At 45.0% G+C, this 20,528-nt stretch overlaps 1 protein-coding gene across 2 annotated transcripts in view; it reads right to left on the minus strand.

The window, feature by feature from the left end:
• The window catches only part of ADAM12 (ADAM metallopeptidase domain 12), a 181,017-nt gene that overhangs the window by 21,497 nt on the left and 138,992 nt on the right, over positions 1-20,528 (minus strand). For both annotated transcript variants that reach the window (XM_038141010.1, XM_038141009.1), the window contains exons 12-14: positions 9,176-9,353; positions 4,218-4,307; positions 2,753-2,948 (exon numbers count right to left, since the gene is read on the minus strand). In XM_038141010.1, coding sequence (XP_037996938.1) covers positions 2,753-2,948; positions 4,218-4,307; positions 9,176-9,353 — 464 coding nt within the window. The remainder of the gene's footprint in view (positions 1-2,752; positions 2,949-4,217; positions 4,308-9,175; positions 9,354-20,528) is intronic.

Below are 20,528 nucleotides of genomic sequence, written 5' to 3' on the forward strand. Positions count from 1 at the left end.
TTCTGGACATCTGTAACCTGATGAATAAAGAAAGATGTACAAGGGAAGACATTAATAAGGAATTCAATATACCGAATATTATTTTAGGAAAAGTTATTGTATTTTGTTCTGCATGGATTCCTTCTACTGGGAAGAAGAAAATAAGGAGAGAATGAAAATGAATTGTAATATGATTTTTCTTTAGAGGGGAGAATTTTTTTTTAAAACCACAAAACTACTTCACTCCAACACAGGCAGTTGTTAAAAACAGTTCTAATCAGACACAACAACCTGGTAAAAGGCTCCAATGTATATTTTTGATACAAAGTCCAGAGACAACATCTTAGAATGTCAAATCTCTCTTTGTGCTGCAGGCAAGGCTGGAAAGACATGCAGTTTTTTAATCTGTGCCATGATATTTTTCTAACTGCATGAGCCACCCGCCTCTCTTCTCATTCCACCCCGAATCTGCCAGCTCACACTTCAGCCAGGTGTGTGACAGAGCAGTGGATATTCACACCCCTAGTCTTTAAATCCAGAATACAGGCATTATTTGAGGTGTCAAAGGCCAGCTAGACAGGGCTTGGAGCAACCTGGTCTAGTGCAAGGTGTCCCTGCTCATGGCAGGGGGTGGAATGAAATGATCACTAATGCTCCATCCAGCCCAAACCCCTCTGGAATTCTGGGCTTATTTTTAATTTATTCTTCCAAAAACGTGGCAAGAATTAAGACTTTCAGTTCAGGTTTGGTCATGTCCCATCCTCCCTATTTAAAATCCTTCTCCTGGGGCCTTCCCAAGACAAAACCAAAGGGTATTCCAGCCAAAATCTGCTTGAGCTTTGTTCTTAACACAACATCTGTCACATAAGCAGACTCCCACAACCTGGAGCCTCCGTGCCTGTATCAAACAGCCCCAAGAAGGAAGGCAGGAGAGAATCAGGGGATCCCAGGGCTGTGGTGGAATTGCTGTGTTAGGAAGCAGACCTGGCAAGGAGCTGCAGCAATGCAGCTCCCTGACCTTTAGAGGAATTTTTCTCAGCTGCTGAAACCATGAACAGCCTGACCAAGTAACTTTCCACAGCACGGGAAACTGGTTCAGGAGGAGATTTTTGCTTTCTACAAGAGAAAATGTCTCTGTATCCAGGGATTAGAAGTCCCAGTCTGACTAAGGCTGGAGGCTATAATTGTCCATGGCTCTGTGAGCTCATATCAGCTCTAGGACACGCGTGGGATTCGGGGGAGTGGAGCACAGGCACGGTTTGTTCCACGTGAGGAGTTCAGTTCTGAGCTGGAGCTCCTCCTGAACGTGCTCTTATACCCACGTGGCCAAGATGACCTGCTGTCTGTGCCACTGGGGCTGCTTCCTGAGATGCTTTAATGCTCTTTTAAAGAGAGATTGCAAAAAAGTCCATGTTCTCTGGGAAGGAAACAGATAAATTCTTCAGTGGTGTTCTGGGGAGGGTTTTGACCAAGGGAAACATCCGTGTGCCATTGTATTGATACAGAGGTTTTGGAGCAGAGTTAGAGATGCTGAATTGAAAGAAGCTGGAAATATTAGTTTCAAAGAAATAATTACACCTATCTCTAAGTAAAGCTTCTCCTTAGGAGAGGTAAATGTTTTTCAAATTTGAGATAGAAGGTCAGAGATGCTGAAGGAGACATGATTTGGATTCATACAAAAATGCCGAGTTAATTCTTGCATTTCAGTGGAAGGTTCACAGGGCTTTATAGAAAGGTGAACAGCTTTCCTGGCATAGAACATCTCAAGAACTCATGTTACCAGATTTCTGCAAAAAGGGAGCAAATTCCCATGGGAAAATAAACCCCTTTCTGCTTCAGTGCACACCCTGCTGAAAGCACTGTCAGGAGGCAGTTTCCAGGTGACACCAGTTAATAAACACACACAATGATCCAGGAGTCTTATGTCAGTGTCAAAAGCTGAGCCCTTCCTGGGGATGGAGCAGACACATCTGTTTTGCAGATGAGCTGTTTAGAGCACAGGAGGAAGCTCACGCAGCAGCCTGAAAAGGGCTGTGATTTCAACCTGCCAGGAGCATTCAGCACTTTGTGGGGTGACATCAGGCCATATCAAAGCCAGGAGGAAATGATTTGTCTAAGTTCACCTGTCCATTTGCAGCACGAGCCTCGTTACCTCCTGCTGTGAGAAATGAACACGACAGCAAATCAAGGCTGGAATGAATCACCCAGAGATTCCCTCATTATTCAAATGGCTACAGATTGGTGCTGCACCCTCCAGATCTTTATTCCCTCCACAAGCCTCTGTCAGACCTGTGTCCCTGTGCTGGTGATGCCTTGTGCAGGCTGCCCTAAAACAGAGGCTGGGCAGAGTTACAGAATAAAGCAGGGATTTATTCAAGGATCTCCTCCATGGATCCACCTTGGGCAGCACAAGAGCCCAGCCAGGGCTGCACCCAAGATGAACCCAAATGGTCCCAAAATGCACGAGCGCTCCCGGGGTCTCTCCCTTGGCTCAGTTCTGCTCCATTTGCACCTTGCAGTTCACTGTCCCGTTCCAGCTTTAGCCCAGGCACTCCCACCCTGCTTGTTTTTCTCTCTCCAGCCCACGCTGTTTGTGCTCCTGGGCTGAGCTTTGGATCATTTGTCCTTGGTGCCCAGCTGGGGCAGGAATCGTTTTGTGTCCCTGCTCTGTGCAGAGCTCACCATCCCTCATATGAAGCCCAGCCCCACACACTGAAGCAGCACAGAATGTGAAAAATAGAAAAGCTGAACCTGAGGCATCTCTGGCGCTCACCTGGGCCCCAGAGGGTGATGCACTGCTGCTCGTGGGTCTGGCAGATGCCGTTGTAGCAGTAGCCATCCACCCCGTGGCACGCGTGCCCGTCGTGCAGGTAAACGTTGGCCGGGCACTGCGGGCTGGCCCCCGTGCAGAACTCGGGCAGATCACAGGAATTGCTCGACTCTCTGCAGGAAATCCCCGCTGGCTTGAGCTGCAAAACAAACAGAACTCCAGCGGCCGTGCCTGGGTCAGCCCTGCAGCACAGGAGCAGATTTCCCCCCGGCCCGGCCCCAGCTGGCTGCAGAGGACAGGGCAGGGATTGCAGAGCTCTGAGTGCACGGGTTTGAGCCGTGCTGGGAGGCTTTGGCAGAAAGGAGGCTTGGATGAAGCTGCACACATGGCTCAAGACAGAAGGCAACCCCAGCCCTGATGTTTGCAGGTGGTTCCTTCATGGTGTCTGAACACAAGAACTCTGGAAAGGAGGATCTGGAGCACTGGGCAAAAGGCAGGTCAGAGACCTCTCCATCCAGCTGATCACAGAACACCACGCACCACGCTGTGTCAGGGCTCAGGAAGCCACCAGCACACTTGGCTGTGGATTCAGATGCTCAACAATTCCCAGCTTGGAAGGTTCAATTCAATGCTCGTGAATAGATCTTGAATGTTCATAAATCTATGGAGTTACATCTCCTCATGGAAATGATGTGATGGGCATCAAGATTTCCTCAAACTTAGTCACAAGATTGGTCCATGTAACTGGTTGTCCTGTAACAATTTCCATGGAAAATGGTTTTTTTTTTTTTGGAACATGCCAGTCTGAACATTCTCATCTGGGCGTGCTCTGGGAGCAGCACTGAATTTTAATCAAATTGCCTTTGGTAAAAAGCAAAGGACATGAAGATAGATTGATTTTGCTAAAAAGCAATTCCTGTCTGTGGGGGTTCCTTGCTGCTCCAAGCTCATGGGTTGCCACAGACAACCTGCTGGATGCTTTATTAGCCCACAGGCAAGGGATGATCTCAGAATTCAAGTAGGTAAATGCCTGTGGTAAGTTGGCTTTTATAGAGTGTTAGGAGATCACAACAGTTGATCATCTGCTATTAAAAATACATATGCTGTTGATAGAATTAATAATTTAAGAGCCTTCCCCCCCCCAAAAAAGAGGGTTAAGCATTTAATGACTGCCTGCTGTGTAAGAATAAGAAAAATTAAAGCACACAAAAGTTTATGAAAAAGGAGTTTTGCATGAGCAACTGAAGGGGCCACAAAAAGCACCAGGACAATTAAAAAAGTCTGCTGATCTGCTCCTTCAATAATTTATATTTTGGGAATTTTTTAATTGCTCACATGACACGCAAGTGTCTTAATGCTTATCAATACCAATTTACTTCTCCTCCATCGTTGCTTACTGCCCTGAAGCAGGGAAAAATGCAGAATTCTGCCCTCCCCACCCCAAACAGAGACATGTCCCGTGGTTCACCTGGCAGTCCTCGCAGCAGAGCCCATGTGCACACACTGCTCCTGGGTTCAAGGCACAGGTGGTTGCGTTGCAGCACCGGTTTGTACATTCCTGCATGGATTCGGAGGGTAAATTTAGAGCAGACAACGTGCAGTCACAATGAGCTGTAAATCAAGAGGCTGCCTATAGCTCTGCCAAGAAAAGCTGGGCATGAAATCATGAATTATACATGAAATTCGACAACCTGATCCAAACAGCCTTGTCTGCCCTCAGATTCAACAAGCCCAACAAGTGTAGTAAAGCCAGAGGAGCTGCTGAGGAGGGCTGGTTTATTCCAGCTATGGATCCAATCCCAAATATCACAAACAACTCAAGTGTGCTGACACCAACCCTGATAGAGCACTGGGGTGTTTCATTTCCACAGGAATCAGTGGAATGATTCCACTGCCTCCAGAGAGGATCCAGGAGCTGCTGCAGTTGCTGAGCATCACGACCACAGCTCTATTTTGTGATAGCTGCTGGCCAGGCTCCTGTTTGGATGGAGGCTGGGGCTGCCACAGAGGAAGACAACGACACGATTCCATGTAATCCCTTATCAGAACACACCAGTAATAGAGCTGTGAGATATGGAATGGGCATGAATTGCAGCCTCGCTCACTGATACATCCCAATTTCACACTTGTGGATTAGATGGTGCCGTGTGTGGGCTCCTGCAAACTTTATTGTCAGTAGAACGAGCTCGTAAGGAGCCTCAGAAAAGAATGGATTTGTTTTTCCAAGATAATGCCCACAAGCTGCAAGTTACACCAGCTGAGCTGGAATCTCATCTCTCTCACAGAAATAGAAGCAGATAAAATTGCTCTTCAGCTGTGTTAAGTCTGTTTGACTTAGCAAGGGATCACTGACAATACAGGGAACACAGGAGGAATGAGTGGGTTAGAGTGATGTTCACAGCCTCTTGTTACTTCCCTGGCTTCTGAAAGCTTCCCAACTGGAAAGCAGGGCTAGCACTGACTCACCAGCACAAACCAGAAAGATTCTCAGCATTTCACTGTTATTTAGGTATTATCTCCCTGGATGTACAAAGCCAACTGTGCTCTGAAGCACAGGAACAACTTCCTGCTCCTATTTCTGATCACCGGAAAGCAGCAGGATACAGAAATATCCCTGTGCAGCTGCTGCATGGCAGGAGTGACATTCCTCTGCACAGAGGCACGATTTATAAATTCACCTCAGAAACAATCTGAGATAAGCAGGGTGGAGTGTCAGTCCCATTAAGGTCATTTTCAAACAGTCAGCTGCAATACCCCATCCTCTGGCCCCACAGCAGCATTCCACAGGCAGACTGGGATAAAGACACAGCTCTTGGAGTGGTGTTTCAGCAGCCTCTGAAATTTCCAATTGCTGCCTCACTTATTGCTCGTTGTAGGGAATGAGCTTGGTAAATAGTTTTTGTGCCTGGGCTCTCAAGCTGTCAGGAATGATTTTAACATAAACAAGCAAAAAAACAAGCAAGGCTCACCAGGCTTTGGGAGGATGGAGGCTGCCACCTGAAAGTACTGCTGTGCTGGAGTTTGTGGTTGTTATTATTATTATTTGCTGTTATTGATAACAACAGCAATGACGGGAGGAGGTTTCTCAGTGTGGTTCTCCCGGCTCTTCAGAGGAAGCAGAGCAGCCCAACCCCAGAGCAATTCCAGCATCACCTAGGTGATGTCAGGCTCTGTCTGTGGACAGGACACCTGGTTTTCCCCCTCTCTTTTCTAAGAACACAGGACAGACCCCACTGGGTCAGCCCATAACCCCTCTGTCCTTGTGTCCCCCTGAGAGCAGCCAGCAGAAGATGTTTAAGGACATTGACACCTTCCCATTCTCCTCCCTTTCCCTTGGCTTTCCCTTTGCTCCACAGGCATTTTTAGCACCTGTAAGAGTCAGAGTAAAGGAACTCACAGGCAACCAACACAGTCAGGGGAGCAGCTCCTTCTGCTTGTTTGGAACCTGCCATTTTCTAACTTCATCCGCTCATTTCTCATGGGGGACAATCTCTCCTCCCTCACCTTTTCCATTCCCCTCATGATTTTATCAGCTTATGCTGCATTTCCCTTCATTTTCTTCTTTTCCAGCCAGAGCCCTTTGGAAACTCTGAACCACCTTATTGCTTTTCTCTCAATCTTTTTTCACTCTGCTTTATCCTCCCTGGGATCAGGGAGGGGTAGGGAAAACCTGCACAAGCAGTTTCAGGCACAGCAGATTTATAGAGGTGTGCTGGTGCTTTGTTTTGTTTTCCTATTTCTCCCCGAGTACTTTCTAACAGCCTATTTACCTTTTAGACCACTCCTGAGCACTGGGCTGACATTTTCACGAGACTATTTATTGCAATATGAAGTCTTGTTCCTCCATGGTCAGAGTCAGCTCAGAGTCCATCATCTTCTCTGTGTTTTTGGAATGTGCATCACTCCTCAGTGAGTCCCATTTCTCATCTTAATGCCTGTTCCAGCAGCCTCAGAAGGTTTCTCTGCAGTCCTTCACAGCCAGTTTTCATCTCTAGCAGCCTAACTAATATCATCAGCAAATTAAAGACTATTCCTCTTCCCAGGCTCTTCATGAAAATGCTGAGCTGTGTAATCCCAGGACACATCTTATGGATACAGCACAGCAGATCTCCTGCCACTGCATGAAATGGGTGATTTACATCTGGTTGGATTTCTCATCTTTTAACCCAATTTTTGCCCATGCAGTTCTCTCTCCTTTACAGCTGCTCAATCTCCCAGAGCAGCTTTGGGGGAAGGTTTGGTCCAAAGCCTCTCTGAACCCCTCACAGGCTGCAGTGACAGCCCTGTCCCTTCCCATCCACTTGCTGAGCCCTTCAGAGCACTGTGATGGATTTGTAAGACAAGATTTTGTGAGACAAGATTTTGCAAGACAAGAGTTCCTGGCACAAAAGCTGTGTTGACTCGTCCCTGGCATGTCACAGCTGTTTGGGCACTCACTCCTAATTACATTTGGAAGTCATTTGTCTGACTCCTGAGTTAGCAACTTGTAGTTTTCTGTTCCTCCTTGCAGCTGGTTATAAAAGACACATTTTCATCTTTCAGGGACTGAGGATTTTTACTTCTCTTCATTCTTTTATCTTTCTATCTATAATTTACATTAACCCTCCTTCCACAGACACTGCAGCACATCAGGCATTTTTGGTCATATAGACTAAAATTGTCAGCATCATAAAATCATAGAATGGTTTGGGTTTGAAGAGACCAAAAATCATCCAGTTCCACCCCAGCCATGGGCAGGGACACCTTCCACTGTCCCAGGCTGCTCCAAGCCCCAATGTCCAACCTGGCCTTGGGCACTGCCAGGGATCCAGGGGCAGCCCCAGCTGCTCTGGGCACCCTGTGCCACTCCCTACCCTCACAGAAGAATTTAATCCTAATATCACTCATTCTTGGGACACTGCAACACCATGGACAGAACTCAGCTGGTACAAGAGCAGTGAATTAGGAACTAAACTAATCACACAGAACCACACAGTGGTTTTCTGGAACCACTCAGGTTAGAGCAGTAAATCCCAAATAAGTTTCATTGCACCCAAGCTGCATTTTTTCCCCAATACAACTAAAAAGGCAAAAAAGACAGAAAGAAGAGGCAAATCAAGCCAGTGCTTGCTGACATTAAATGGCTCTGACTTGAAAAGGTATCACTAACGTTCAGAAATGAAAACAAGAAAGATAACAGGGTTACAAAGACATTTGCAAGCTGCTTGCACTCTACTGACTTTAAACAAGGAGATAAGGCTGCTTCCTCCAACCCTGTTACCCTCAAGAGTGAGTGAACTGTCAGGAAATCCTCACGGCTCGGACAAGCCCAACACACTCCATAGGCAGGATGCAGCAATTTCTTGCTGCTTTAGCTGCCCCCATCTCTTTTGTCTGTAGGTCCCTATTTATCACAGGAAACAAATCCCTGATCTGCTGCTGCCTTTCATTCACAGAATCAGAGAGCAGTTCAACAAAGCCAATGAGGATGGGATGTAAAAGGGATAAGGATGCCAGCTCAGATATTATTTGACCCCCAGGTTTTGCCGATCTCCCGCTGATCTGAGGAGTCCTCTGACACATTCACTAAACTAAATGGAACAATCTTTGAAGCAGCAGCAATCTGTTTGGGAGGCAATGAAGGCTCTTTCTGTTGGGAGGTAATTGGCTAGAGGGAAAGAAAAATCCTACAGTGAAGGACGGAAAAGTCTTGTACCTAAAAACTGAAGCTGCAATGAAAAACACCTGGCCAATATTAATATTTCTATTTATATAATATATGGATAGTGAGGCCCTGGCACAGGCTGCCCAGAGAAGCTGTGGCTGCCCCTCGATCCCTGGAAGTGTCCAAGGCCAGGCTGGACAGGGCTTGGAGCATCCTGGGATAGTGAATAAGTGAAATGGCAGGGGGAAAATGAGATTATTTTTATGGTCCCCAACCCTAAACATTCTATGATTGTACAGTTTCTATGGCTATATTGACATAAATAAATATAAATATAAATATAAATATAAATATAAATATAAATATAAATATAAATATAAATATAAATATAAGAGTGGCTTCTCATTGACAGAAACAACCTTCAAGTGGTGCACGTTTGCTTGAGAAATTCCAGCTAGTTCTCAAACTTCTTTTTAGTTTAGCTGATTAGCTAGTGCTGAAAGGAACTTCTAGGAACACGAGGTCATGGCCAGTCTGCTGGACAAGCCAGAGTTTGCTCTCTAAGGATGAACTGAGCACGTTCTTAACCCAAGCCCTGCTTAAACTTCACCACCTCGAATACACTCGAGACTCCCTGCCCTTCTGGGACTCTGAGGTTTATGCTGATGGGATGGAAGCAGAGAATGAAGAGTTCTGTTTTACACCAAACCCCTCAAACCAACCCTTCACTGCCAAAAGCCCGCAGGCAGGACATGAGCAGGATCTCCCAGGTGGTGTCTTACCTCAGGCTCCCCGCAGTCACACTCCTCTCCATCCTCCACGTAGCCATTCCCACACTTCTGGCCACCAAAGGACTCCTTGACCTCAGGCAGGTTAAAGAGACACATTCCCACTCCTTTCTCCAGGCTGTTTTCCAGGTCCTTTCTACTGCAGCTACTGAAGACCATGGGGAATGGATAGCTGGAGAAAACCCACACGGAGACAAAAGGAAGGTTGTTATGTGAGATGAAAACCTCTCTCCTGTCACACCGGTGACATTTTAGCACATCTGTGCCTTAACCAGAAGATTGTGTTCACTTTTTATCACACAGAATTGAGATACAGCAATTCACTGTGAATTTGAGCTCAACCCATTAATAATGATAATAATTATTATTTCTGACTATGAGGAAGGGAATTTTCACTTTTTCACTTCAATTTGTAGCTGCTGTTAAGGATTGGAAGTGTTCACGTTTGAAATTCCTTCTCCCTCATTTGCTTATGGAGTTATAATGCAAATGATGATTATGAGCCTTAAGAAATGCTGGGTTTGCAAGTAGTATCCTGCATTTGCAGGACTGCAAAAGATCCTAATCCTTCTTGGAAAATTCAGCCTCAAATGGCAAATTCATTCATCTTGCTCTGCAGAATGGCAAACTTCCTGCTCTTTTCAGGGAAAAAAAAAAAGACTAAAAGAGAAAACCCACTGTTACTTGATAAGAGCCTGCTTCTGCAATTCATCAAAGCTGAGCTTGGGAACTGCATGATTAAAGCAAAGACAGTTCTTATTTTAAATCAGCAGGAGTGTAAGGACACCGTGCTGAAAATATTCCTGTTTGGAATTCCCAGTGCTGAGTGCAGGGTGGGCCCTGCTGTGCAGACACGAAGCAGCTCCCACTCCTTTTGCACAACAGCCAGACAGCGAGAACAAAACAGTCCTGGGCAGTGCAAATACCAGCAGGTAATGGGTGCTTTTCCCTGGCAGAACTCAGTTCCATTTCTGCTGATGAATGTTTGCAGTTTACCTCATGGATGAGGGACCGAGTGACACCCGGGCCTGGCGGATGGCACGGTGTCCTTGGTGCCTTAAGGAGCTGGAGCAGAGGCTAGAGGGAGTTCAGAGGAATAAAGTGGAGATTTATTGAAGTGTCTTCAAGGGCCACACCCTGGCAGTGCCCAGATGGCTCCAAGGTGGAGGCAAAAGAGCTTGGGCACGAGATCTCACATTTTTATAAGTTTTAGTCAATTTGCACATAGGATTAACTGTCCAATTAACAGCTTCAAATGATGAAGTTTCATCCTCCTTGCCTGCCTGACCTCCTCTTTTCACCTTGTTTATGCTTTGGGCCTGAAGTTTGAAGATATTGTCCTGGAGTCTCCAGCTAGAACAGGGTTGTTTTGTCTCCACCACCCTGTGAATAGATCCCAGTGACATTTCATATAAAGCTGAACCTGCACTCCAAAACAGAACAGAAAAACTCAAACCCAAGGTATCACCCCAAGGGCTGCTGTGACTGCTCTGTGCTGAGATGTCATGGCACCAGAGTCATGGAACTGTTTGGGCTGGAAAAGGACTGAAGACCATTTTATTCCACCTCCAGAGGTACGTTCCACTACCCCAGGGTGCTCCATGCCCCGTCAGCCTGACCTTGGACACTTCCTGTGGCTGCTCCATGCACAGCTTCTCTGGGCAACCCCTGCCAGGGCTTCTCCACCTCGACAGGGAACAATTTCCCCAAATATCTTGTGTCCACATTGAGTTACATTGAGCCTGTGTCACAAACAGGGTGTAAAACAGCTTCTCCCCTCAGAATGAAACCTTTGTCACTCCCTGGTCCAGCAGAAACTCAACATTTCAGCAGCTCAGGAGCCAACCTAGCAGCTCCACTTTACTCACTGAGGGCTTTGTGTCACCCACGTGCCATTGGGATTGTTATCTTTGCAGACAAGCAAGATTACAGACAGAAATTCTGCACTGCTGAACTTCAGACTTCCATTAATCTCCTGGTGTTTCTGATATCCTCAGATGAAAAGCTTGTTTTGGGAATGATGATGCCCGTAGGTCTTAGAAAGGGATAATTTCTATTAAAAAGAAAGAAATGTTTGGCAACTACAAATGCAATAGAGCTTCCTATGCTGACATAAGGAAGTTAATTAGGATCTTCTAGAAGGTTATGGATACATTACAGAACAGAATATATTTTGTGCCTAGTTAAAATTACCTCTTTTACAGTTTCTTTTGCAATAAAACAGCCAGCTCATTGGAAAAGAACATAAACATGAGTCTGAAGAAGAAAATAATTTTCCAATATCACTATAGGGCTTGTCAAGTTAAACTAAACAGTTTTGGGTTTCACTGACATATGACTTCAGAAAGCTAATGGGCATCTCCATGTAATAAGCTGATTGCTGGAAAATATCAATGTTTCAGCAAAATGACAGAGTCTAAGATAAATAAAGAAATTTCAGAATAGCAGGAGGTAGGAGCTGTTAGCTGGGCCCCAAGGGAGGACAGGGAAGGTACTTGGAGTAATGGAACAGAAAATAAAGGCTCTTGGAAAACTACTGACCATTTTATACTGAGCAATTGGAGATGTTCTTAACAGGGCACTACAAACTTCTGTCCTACCCTGGGTGTGACTGGGAAAAAATTCTCACAAAATTCTGTGTACGTGACTGTGAACAAATAGATGGGTGCACATTCCTGCCAAACAGCAGGAAAAACCAAAGAAACCAGATACATCTGACTGAGAAATCCTGATGAGGGCTTGATCAGACAGGGCCCTCACATCAAAGTGTGAATAAATGAACCCTGCATCATCCAGGCAAGATGCTGCTTTTCAGTGGCACAGGTTTGCTTTGATATCCACTGGGGTGAGACAAGGAGACACACACCTCACAGGGAATGAAATCCACTCAGGAGCATTAACACAGATTTCCATGAGACACCTCTCAGCCACACACAGATCACGAGGACAGCTCACCAGTCAAAACTGTCACAGTTTTAGGGCTGTTCCTTGGCACCCCTGGATTCCCAGGATCATTGGCATGGATGTGAGGTGTCTGTCCATCAGGAGGAGGGCAGAGTCTGTGCCAGAGGTGAAATGGTGTCATTGCTGATGAATGAGCTTTACGTTTCCCCCCTAAGGGAACTTCAAGCTGTTTCCTATTTTGAACCCAGAGATCCATTCATCTTCTGGCTTTTCCTGCTCCTGACACTGGTTTCCTCAGCTGACATCAGTGCAGCACATGGCACATGAGGACATTTCCTGAAACGCTTCTTCTTTACCAAGTAATCCCCAAATAAAGCAGTAAAAACCCAGAAATAAACCCAGCTGGTGGAAACAGAGAAACTTCAGGGTAACCACACCACGCAAGAGAAGGTCCCACATCAATTGGTGCCATTGGTATTCCATTGGAAACTTCATTATCTTTAATGTGATATTCTGATACACAACCAGTCTTCTTTTCTTGACCAATAAAGTTCCATGTAACAGCCACAGCACTTGATTGTTGTGATTTTAGGCTGTATTTTGTTTGTCTTTGCAATTTTAGAGCTGCTTCATCAGTAGAATGAAATGCCTGGCAGATGGGATGGGAAGTCACAGATGTCAGATGTCAGAAGTGCTCAAACCAAGGTCTGAGCGGAGCTGAAGCTTGTGAAAAATGCTAAAGGAATGGGGATGTGAAAGGAATTCATCCTCTGAACAAATGCAGGAGCTGCCTCCCACTGCCCTGTAAAGAGGCTTCTGATCTCCCCTGGAAGGAGCTGCCTTAGGGTGGGAGAAGGAAATGGGGTCTCCACAGTGAAGTCAGCCCTTGACCTGTCTCCAAGATTTCAGTGATACCTAAACAGGGACATTCGTGCTTCCTGTGGTAGCTCAGACACTTACTCTGTTGGAAAACCAGCTCATAAATGCCACGAGAGAACATTCCAGAGGTGAAAAATTCATCACCAGTCTTTATACTCCATTCATCTCCACTCAAGACATTTTCTGTTACAGATCCTTATTTCTTTTTACAGTTGGAAAGAGAAAGGACACTTCAGTCCAGCCTCACTCTTATTCCAAAATGCTGTGTCCCATGCATTTTTTACACTGTCTGAATCTGTAGATTTAATACACAATGGATCATTTTGTCAAACCGTTCTGGCTGTGGGTACAACTCTACAGAACTCAAACTGTTCCCAGCACTACCATCAGTCTCCTCAGTGGCTTTACAGCAAGGAAAATCACTTCAGTCTTTCTGCCCCTCTCGAATCCACAGCATTCCTTGGTGTCTCCTTGGTGCTAAAAGATGTGTTTAATCCCCAGCAACAAATATCCCACTTTCCAACAAAAATAGCTTTGCCTGCTCCTGCAAATAAGACCTTCACAGTTGTCAGAGGATCCCTGGTAATCGATTCCTTGGGAAACAGAGCCTGGGCTTGTCCCATTCATTTATATTTCAAGCACTCCAGCCCTCCAAATGCCAGGTTCCTTTAGGCAGTTCTGCATTTAGCCTGTATTAGATGGCTCCTTCCATTAACTAAGTGAAGTGGCATCAGCACTCTGTCAAGTCCCATTTAAGAAGAGAGGATTCTTTGTACCAGCACCTTGTTGCCCAGCACAGGCTTCTTTTCTTTTCTTTTTTTTTTTTTCCCCACGAAATATAAAAGCTCATCTCCGTCATCTCCGTTCCAGAGGAATTCCCCTTCCTCAGGGGCTGAATGACAGGAGAGTACAAGCACAGGAACTGAGCCACTGCCCCAGAAAATTACAGGCTGAGGAGAGGAGACAGGCAGAGCACTGAGGAGAGAGGCAGTGCCTGCTGATCCGTGCAGGTCACAGCAGATCAGCTGCACATCCAGCACTGCTGCCACTGCTCAGGCTGCTGGGACGCTCCCAGTCCTGTCCTTCCCACTGCTCCATCTGGGATGCTCCCATTCCTGTCCTCCCCACTGCTCAGGCTGCTGGGATGCTCCCATTCCTGTCCTTCCCACTGCTCCATCTGGGATGCTCCCATTCCTGTCCTTCCCACTGCTCAGGCTCCTGGGATGCTCCCATTCCTGTCCTCCCCACTGCTCAGGCTGCTGGGATGCTCCCATTCCTGTCCTTCCCACTGCTCCATCTGGGATGCTCCCATTCCTGTCCTCCCCACTGCTCAGGCTGCTGGGATGCTCCCATTCCTGTCCTCCCCACTGCTCCATCTGGGATGTGCCTGGAGGGACACTGCCTTGAGCTGCAGGAGACCCAAACCCCTCCAGCTGCACTGCAGCAGCACCTCAGGAAAGGTGGAAGTCCTTTGGCTCCTCCAAATCCTGTCTGCCCACTCCTCAGAACCTCGTGTCCACCTCCCCTGAGCTCCCCCACCATAAGACACCAGACTTGTGTTTCCCATCCACTCAAGGGTAACACAATGTTCTCTATCCACTGCACAGCAGGATAAACCACCATATCTTGAAATCATTTTGATTATTTTGATTATTATGATTTTCACTATCCAATCTCACTTTTTATTTCTTGTTCAAGAGCTGCAGGATTTTTCTAAAGGAACTGCATTGCTCTGCCCCAAATGTTGGTGTACACACACAGCCAGACACTGTATGTACACACACATCTATTTATAGGGTTCATTTCTTCCAGTTCACATCACAACCTGATTATTCAGCATTATGGCAATGTTTATACAGAGCCTTTTACCAAAAGACCCTGAAGTGTTTTACAATTATTCACTCAATTAAAATGCACAAGAGCCCCAAAGAGCTCTGTTAAGTACCACCAGACCTCCCCCCCTGAGGTAATATGATAATTGGAGATTATATTAATTTTAAAAGGGACTTTTTTTTTTTTTCTTTGAGCATGCTTATGGGAACAACTGCTGGCTAGCTAATTTCCAAAGGTGCAGAAAACTGGGATTGAACTTTGCCCAGAATTCCTGAGAACCCAAACCTGAGGGGCCTTATCTGGAAATAGCTCTGGCATCAGCTGTGCTTTTTTTAGGAGCATGAAGGTGCTTGAAGGCAAGAGGGTGGCTGACTCAAAAGTTTCCTTGGTCCAACACCTAAATTTCCAACATTTTCCATGACAACACCTTGTCTGAACTGACCACCACAGTGACTTTGTGTCTGTCTCAACCCAAGAACCCTTTGAGAGTCAAAAATATGAATATTTACCCTCCTTAATCTCCAAAATTCCTGATTTTTGGCTCACAGCTGGAGGGGATGAGCAATGCAGACCCTTTTACTGGAGTATGGAGAGGGGAGTTTGACCTCCCCCTTGTTCAGACTCTAGAAAATGCCAGACACAGAAATATGTGAATTTTCTGTTGCATATCCCAGTTTTACATAAGAACATAAAAATGAGGGGAGGGAAATTAAATTAAAGAACAGAGATAGGGTTGGTTTTGGTAATACAGGTGTAGCTGATTTTTCCATGGAAAAATGGCAGCACCAGAGGGAGAAACCCAAGAATAAACCTCTAGAAAGCAGAAACTCGAGCAGCATGAATGTTTCTAGACCCAGGGAGGTGTTGATTTCAAGGAACTGTGACAATTTTCCAGCCTCCTCTAACTCCTGATCTAATTGATGTAATTCTTTTGCACTCAAAAGCATCCCCTTGGTTTTAACCTTCTAGACTTTATTACTGCTCTCCAGCTTTTGGAAACAACTTTTTTTATGGGCTCCTAAGAGAGATGAGCCTACCAGAATAAAAGTGAATTTGCTATGAGATGACATTTTTTGACACTCCAGCTCTTCTGTACAGCAAGTATGTTAATGAATTAGTAAGCATAAAGAACTTCACAGAATTAGGTGTCAAGCAGGATATAAAATCCGGTTTTCTTTGATATTGAAATAGGTGTTCAAATACTACAGATCCCTTCATCTATCAAGTTCTGTCACTACACCTTATTTCCTACACCTCACGTTTTAGTAGCAATTGTTTCAAATTAGACAAGTGCCAAAATGTGGAAGGACTTTTTAATCTATTAATTAGGCAAGCGCCGTAATATGGGAGGGCTTTTTAATCCATTATTTAAACGTCTTAATTTCTAAGTACTTTTGAGGGAGAAAGGCACAAATGCAGTTTTTGACCCCAGCAGCACAATAAAGGGGGAGTTAAATGTGTCTGCAGATTGTTTCACACCTAAAGCTTTTGCAAACAGCAAACTGGGAAAATCAGGAGGAGGGGGGAAGCTGGAGGAGCCTTTGGGCTCTCGGAGGCTGCACATGACAGAGCTTTGTCCAAAACATCAGTCCCAGTGCTGGGATGGGGCATATCTTTTTCAGGTGATTTGGAAGGATTTAGCTAAAAATGTAGAATGGTTTTATCTACAGATAAAGCGTTTAAACTGGAAGTTTGCTTCAAAAGGTAGAGGATGTCTGACAAGCCATACTTATTTTTCTAGCCTATTTTTCACTCCCTTGCTCCTCTTTTAGAGTTTTAATCCCTGGAGCATGGATAAAGTAGAGCACAGAATTGGGCCATGTAGTTAGAGATGACATCAAAGCTCTTCTGTCTGAGTTCATGGTCAGTGACTTCAAAACAAAACCCAGATTTCTCCAACAGCTTTTGTCACATTCACTACGTGGTGGCTGCTAACCCTTCCAATAAAGAACTGGGAATGTATCACTCTGGTGGTTCATTTAATTGATGTCTGCTGGGATGCCTTCTTCTGCTACAGTGGAATTTCCAGGCTTATTGGAAGGAAAGCCTTTCCAAGGAAGTGTTTAAACTTTGCACACAAGTGCCTTAAGTTTGTTTGAATTTTCCCCTGGGGATAGTTCAGATTCCCAGAATGAATTCCAGCAATCCCCCTTCAGGTGCCCAGACTGGATTGACACAGCCCCAGCTGAGGCTTGACCTCTCCCATTACACAGAAGGTGGGATTTTAACTACCTGGAATACTCAAAAAGGCAGATTTACAACGCTGAATGTGGGCCTTCAGGGCAGAAAGCAGCGACAGAACAAATGCCTGGATGGTTCCCAAAAATCCATTCTGCAAAGGAGCAACACTTAATGGCTTTATACAGTATAGACTGTTGTGGCAGTCACAAAACTGCCAAATAAAACATTATTAGCAGTTACTTTCCCTTTGACAAATAGATGGTCAGAGAAGTTTTTTTTTTCTTGAAGGAGAGGTCTTGTGACTTTCCTTTGTGTTCTGGGGGTGAAGCAATACTAAACCAATTTATCACCCCTGACAGGATCCTGACTCTGTGCTGGAGTTATCTGCATTGCAAAAGCTCCATGGGAATTGAACTCAGACAACTGTTCTTCCTGTTGGAAAGCAGACAGCCAAGGCAAGGAGCTGTAATCAGTTTGAATTTGCCTCTGGCTCATCTTCTGCTCTGTTTCCTTTTAGACCACTACCTCATTAATAAAAATTCGCTGGATTGCTGAGAGTTCAGGTTTCACAATCCACTGCTTAGAATTTGAGGTTAATCCAATGCTGACTACAGGAAAAGTCAAAAAGCAAGGCAGAGCAGAGGGAGGCATGAAAAGGCCAGGTCAGGTCTGGTCCCAGGCTAAGGAAAAGCAGGATGCAGACACCCTGAGCCTGCCAGCAGCTCCCAGCAGTGAAGGAAAATCTGGATAAGGAGCACAAGCAGAGTGCCCTGAGTTTAAATGTTGTCACACAAAACACAACATCCCCAGCATGTGACGAGCAAATAAAGACAAATGGTCCAAACCAGTGCTGAAGATCAGCTTCCTGCTGATTTCTGATTAGGGAAAAGGTGCTTTGGATAGTTCCCAACATGATTTTACAATCTGCTTTTGTTCCAGGCAGTTACATTTTAATTTTCTCCCTTGAAAAACCTTGGAATTGATTTTTTTGAATGGGCCAGGAGCAGACAGGGATGAAAAAAAACCCCCATAATCTGATTTTGGGAATCAGATTGATGGAAAGACCAGTCATAAAGAGGGCATTCAAGCTCAGGAGATGGATTTGGGTGAGGATGAGCCTGGACACAGGTGAACAGATCAAATGATACCAAGTTAAGGGAAGTGGACCCCAAACAGGGCTAAACCCAGGCCAGAGAGAAGGGTTTTCATAGGAAATCCTGAGCTGGAAGGGACCCACAGGAGCCCCCCTGGCACAGACAAACCCAAAGGATCAGCTCTCTGGATGGAGCACGTGGAGAAGCTGTTCCCTGGGAAGAGCAGGAGCAGAGAATGAAGAGCATGGAAATGAAATGCCACTTGGTGAGATGGGAGTGCTGGAGAAAAGAATCTGAGCCTGCAAAAAGCTGGTAATAATAAATACCTGGGGGACAGGCTCGTATTGATTTCACTTAGCATCTGTACTACCCGGGCTCTTAATAAATCAGGACTCCAAGACAGGAGGATCATGGCTCAATTTCTTGTTCTTTGGGAAGATCCAAAGCAAAGATAAGTGAGGACAAACAGTGCCAGAAATTAGTCTGAATTTCCCCAGCATTCCCACCTTCCCCTCTTCTGTTATGAGAAAAAAGCTCTTTATCCCACATCACCTAAACCACCTCAGAGAGGGGAAATGGAATTCTTAAAAAAAAAAAGCCTAAATATATAACACATATATATAAAAACCTATATATATATTCCTTGATACATAAATATAGAACAAGGAATCCTTTTTTCTACCCTCGCCTTTCTTTTTCCCAGAGCTGGAACAAAGAAAAATTAGCAGCCACATTGCATTCATTTCATTATTTCAAGCCATGAGGACAGGATGGATCCAGCCACGATCCAAGACTTAGGGATCCTTAATGAGCAAATTAAAACTTTCACTCACAGGAATGAAAGGCTTTTGATAAATCTAAAAAAAAAATCCATATGGATCCTGATGAAATCCTGGCCTTATTGAAGCCCACGAGAGTTTTCCTCCCTGCTCTGGATTTCTCACCTGGTGGTGGCTGGCTGCCAGGGAGGGAGATGAACACAATTTCCATGCTGAAAGAGGCAGACAGAAAGGCTCTCCAGGACACCAAAGTTATTTAACCTCTTCATTCTCAGAGCCTTTACTGTGAAATAGGTGGTTTCTTATCTTAACCCATCACTGGGGCTGCGTCATCCCTTTGCAAAGGCTGACATGGAGCCTCCCTGCACTGCTGCCACCAGAACCCCCCAGTAAAACGTGCCCAGCACTCTGTGACAAGCTTTGACATTAGAAAAGATCAAGAATGACTTTGCAGGAAGGAACTGGCAGGGTAAAATGTTCAACATTTTGCACATCTGTGGCAGGCACAAAGGGCTCTGTGATTCCCATGACAACTGTGGCAAATGCAGCTGTGGGCACCAGCTAATTACAGGAACTCAGCCTTGCAAGTCCACATCAGTTCCTTCAAGTGCTCCTGGGCACACAACACATGTTCAAAAAGCAGCTTTCATGTGACCTGAAGGATTTGCCCTTTAAGGTATGTTCCCATTTTGAAGCCAGGGATTTGGAATTCATTAACACCAATTAAAACTGGACACTGGGTGCTTAATTCTCCATGCACTGCTCTGCAGATTTATCCCCGCAGGTTGAAAAGTTTGGGGTTTGTTTTTCTTCTTTTTCTTTTTTTCTTTTTTTTTTGATGAAACAGCCAAGATAAAGGGAAATGTCCTGATATGATTTGTTCTCGTGGGTCATGGCAATAGCAGCACTGCAGGAGAAAAATGTCCCTCTCAGAGCTATATTTCCTATGGATATTACAGCAACAAGACAAAAGGCAGCTGAGCTCTCTCATCCCAGCATCCAGGCCAGGAAAAGTGGATACATCTCGTGGCAGAAACCCCTGCTTGTCCTTAAGTATCTGCTATAAATAATCACACCAGGAGTAAAATGTGTTTTCATTTGAGAAGTCACCTCTCTCCTTGTCAGCTTCACTTACAGCAAAGTCATGCTGTCAATCTGGGAGTTCTCCTTGAGAGTACACCAGCAAAGCCAATTATTTTCCCTTCTAACAGCACATCTACTGAAATAGGAAAGACTAAACTCAATAAAAAGCAGGTTTTTTTTTTCTTTTTCTTGCCCCATAGTCCTGTGTGCTAATTGTTAACAGCGACCCACTCCTGCAAAGGACTGGGAAAAATTAAATGGATTTCAACCAACGCTACTAATTCTTCAACACAGATCTTATTTATCACAAAAATTAAATATATCTGCCAGGCATGGAAATTATTAACAAAAAAGAAGGCCAAATGCACTGCAGACGTGGGGCTATTTGGAGTGAAGGGAAAGACTGACATAAATCTATTCTGTAATCTCGTGGCTGTTTCCTACTAAAGGAAGGACCAGAATGCAATGTGCTAAATTACTGGGGCAGAGGGATATGTTGCTTAAGGTTTTTTTTCAAAAAAAAAAAAAGCAGTTGCACTGCTGGCACAACAGACCTAGCTCTGTCACAAGTAATTTATTACATCAGTATATCAA

The sequence above is a fragment of the Motacilla alba genome, chromosome 6 (assembly GCF_015832195.1).
Source record: "Motacilla alba alba isolate MOTALB_02 chromosome 6, Motacilla_alba_V1.0_pri, whole genome shotgun sequence".
Classification (NCBI taxonomy): domain Eukaryota; kingdom Metazoa; phylum Chordata; class Aves; order Passeriformes; family Motacillidae; genus Motacilla; species Motacilla alba.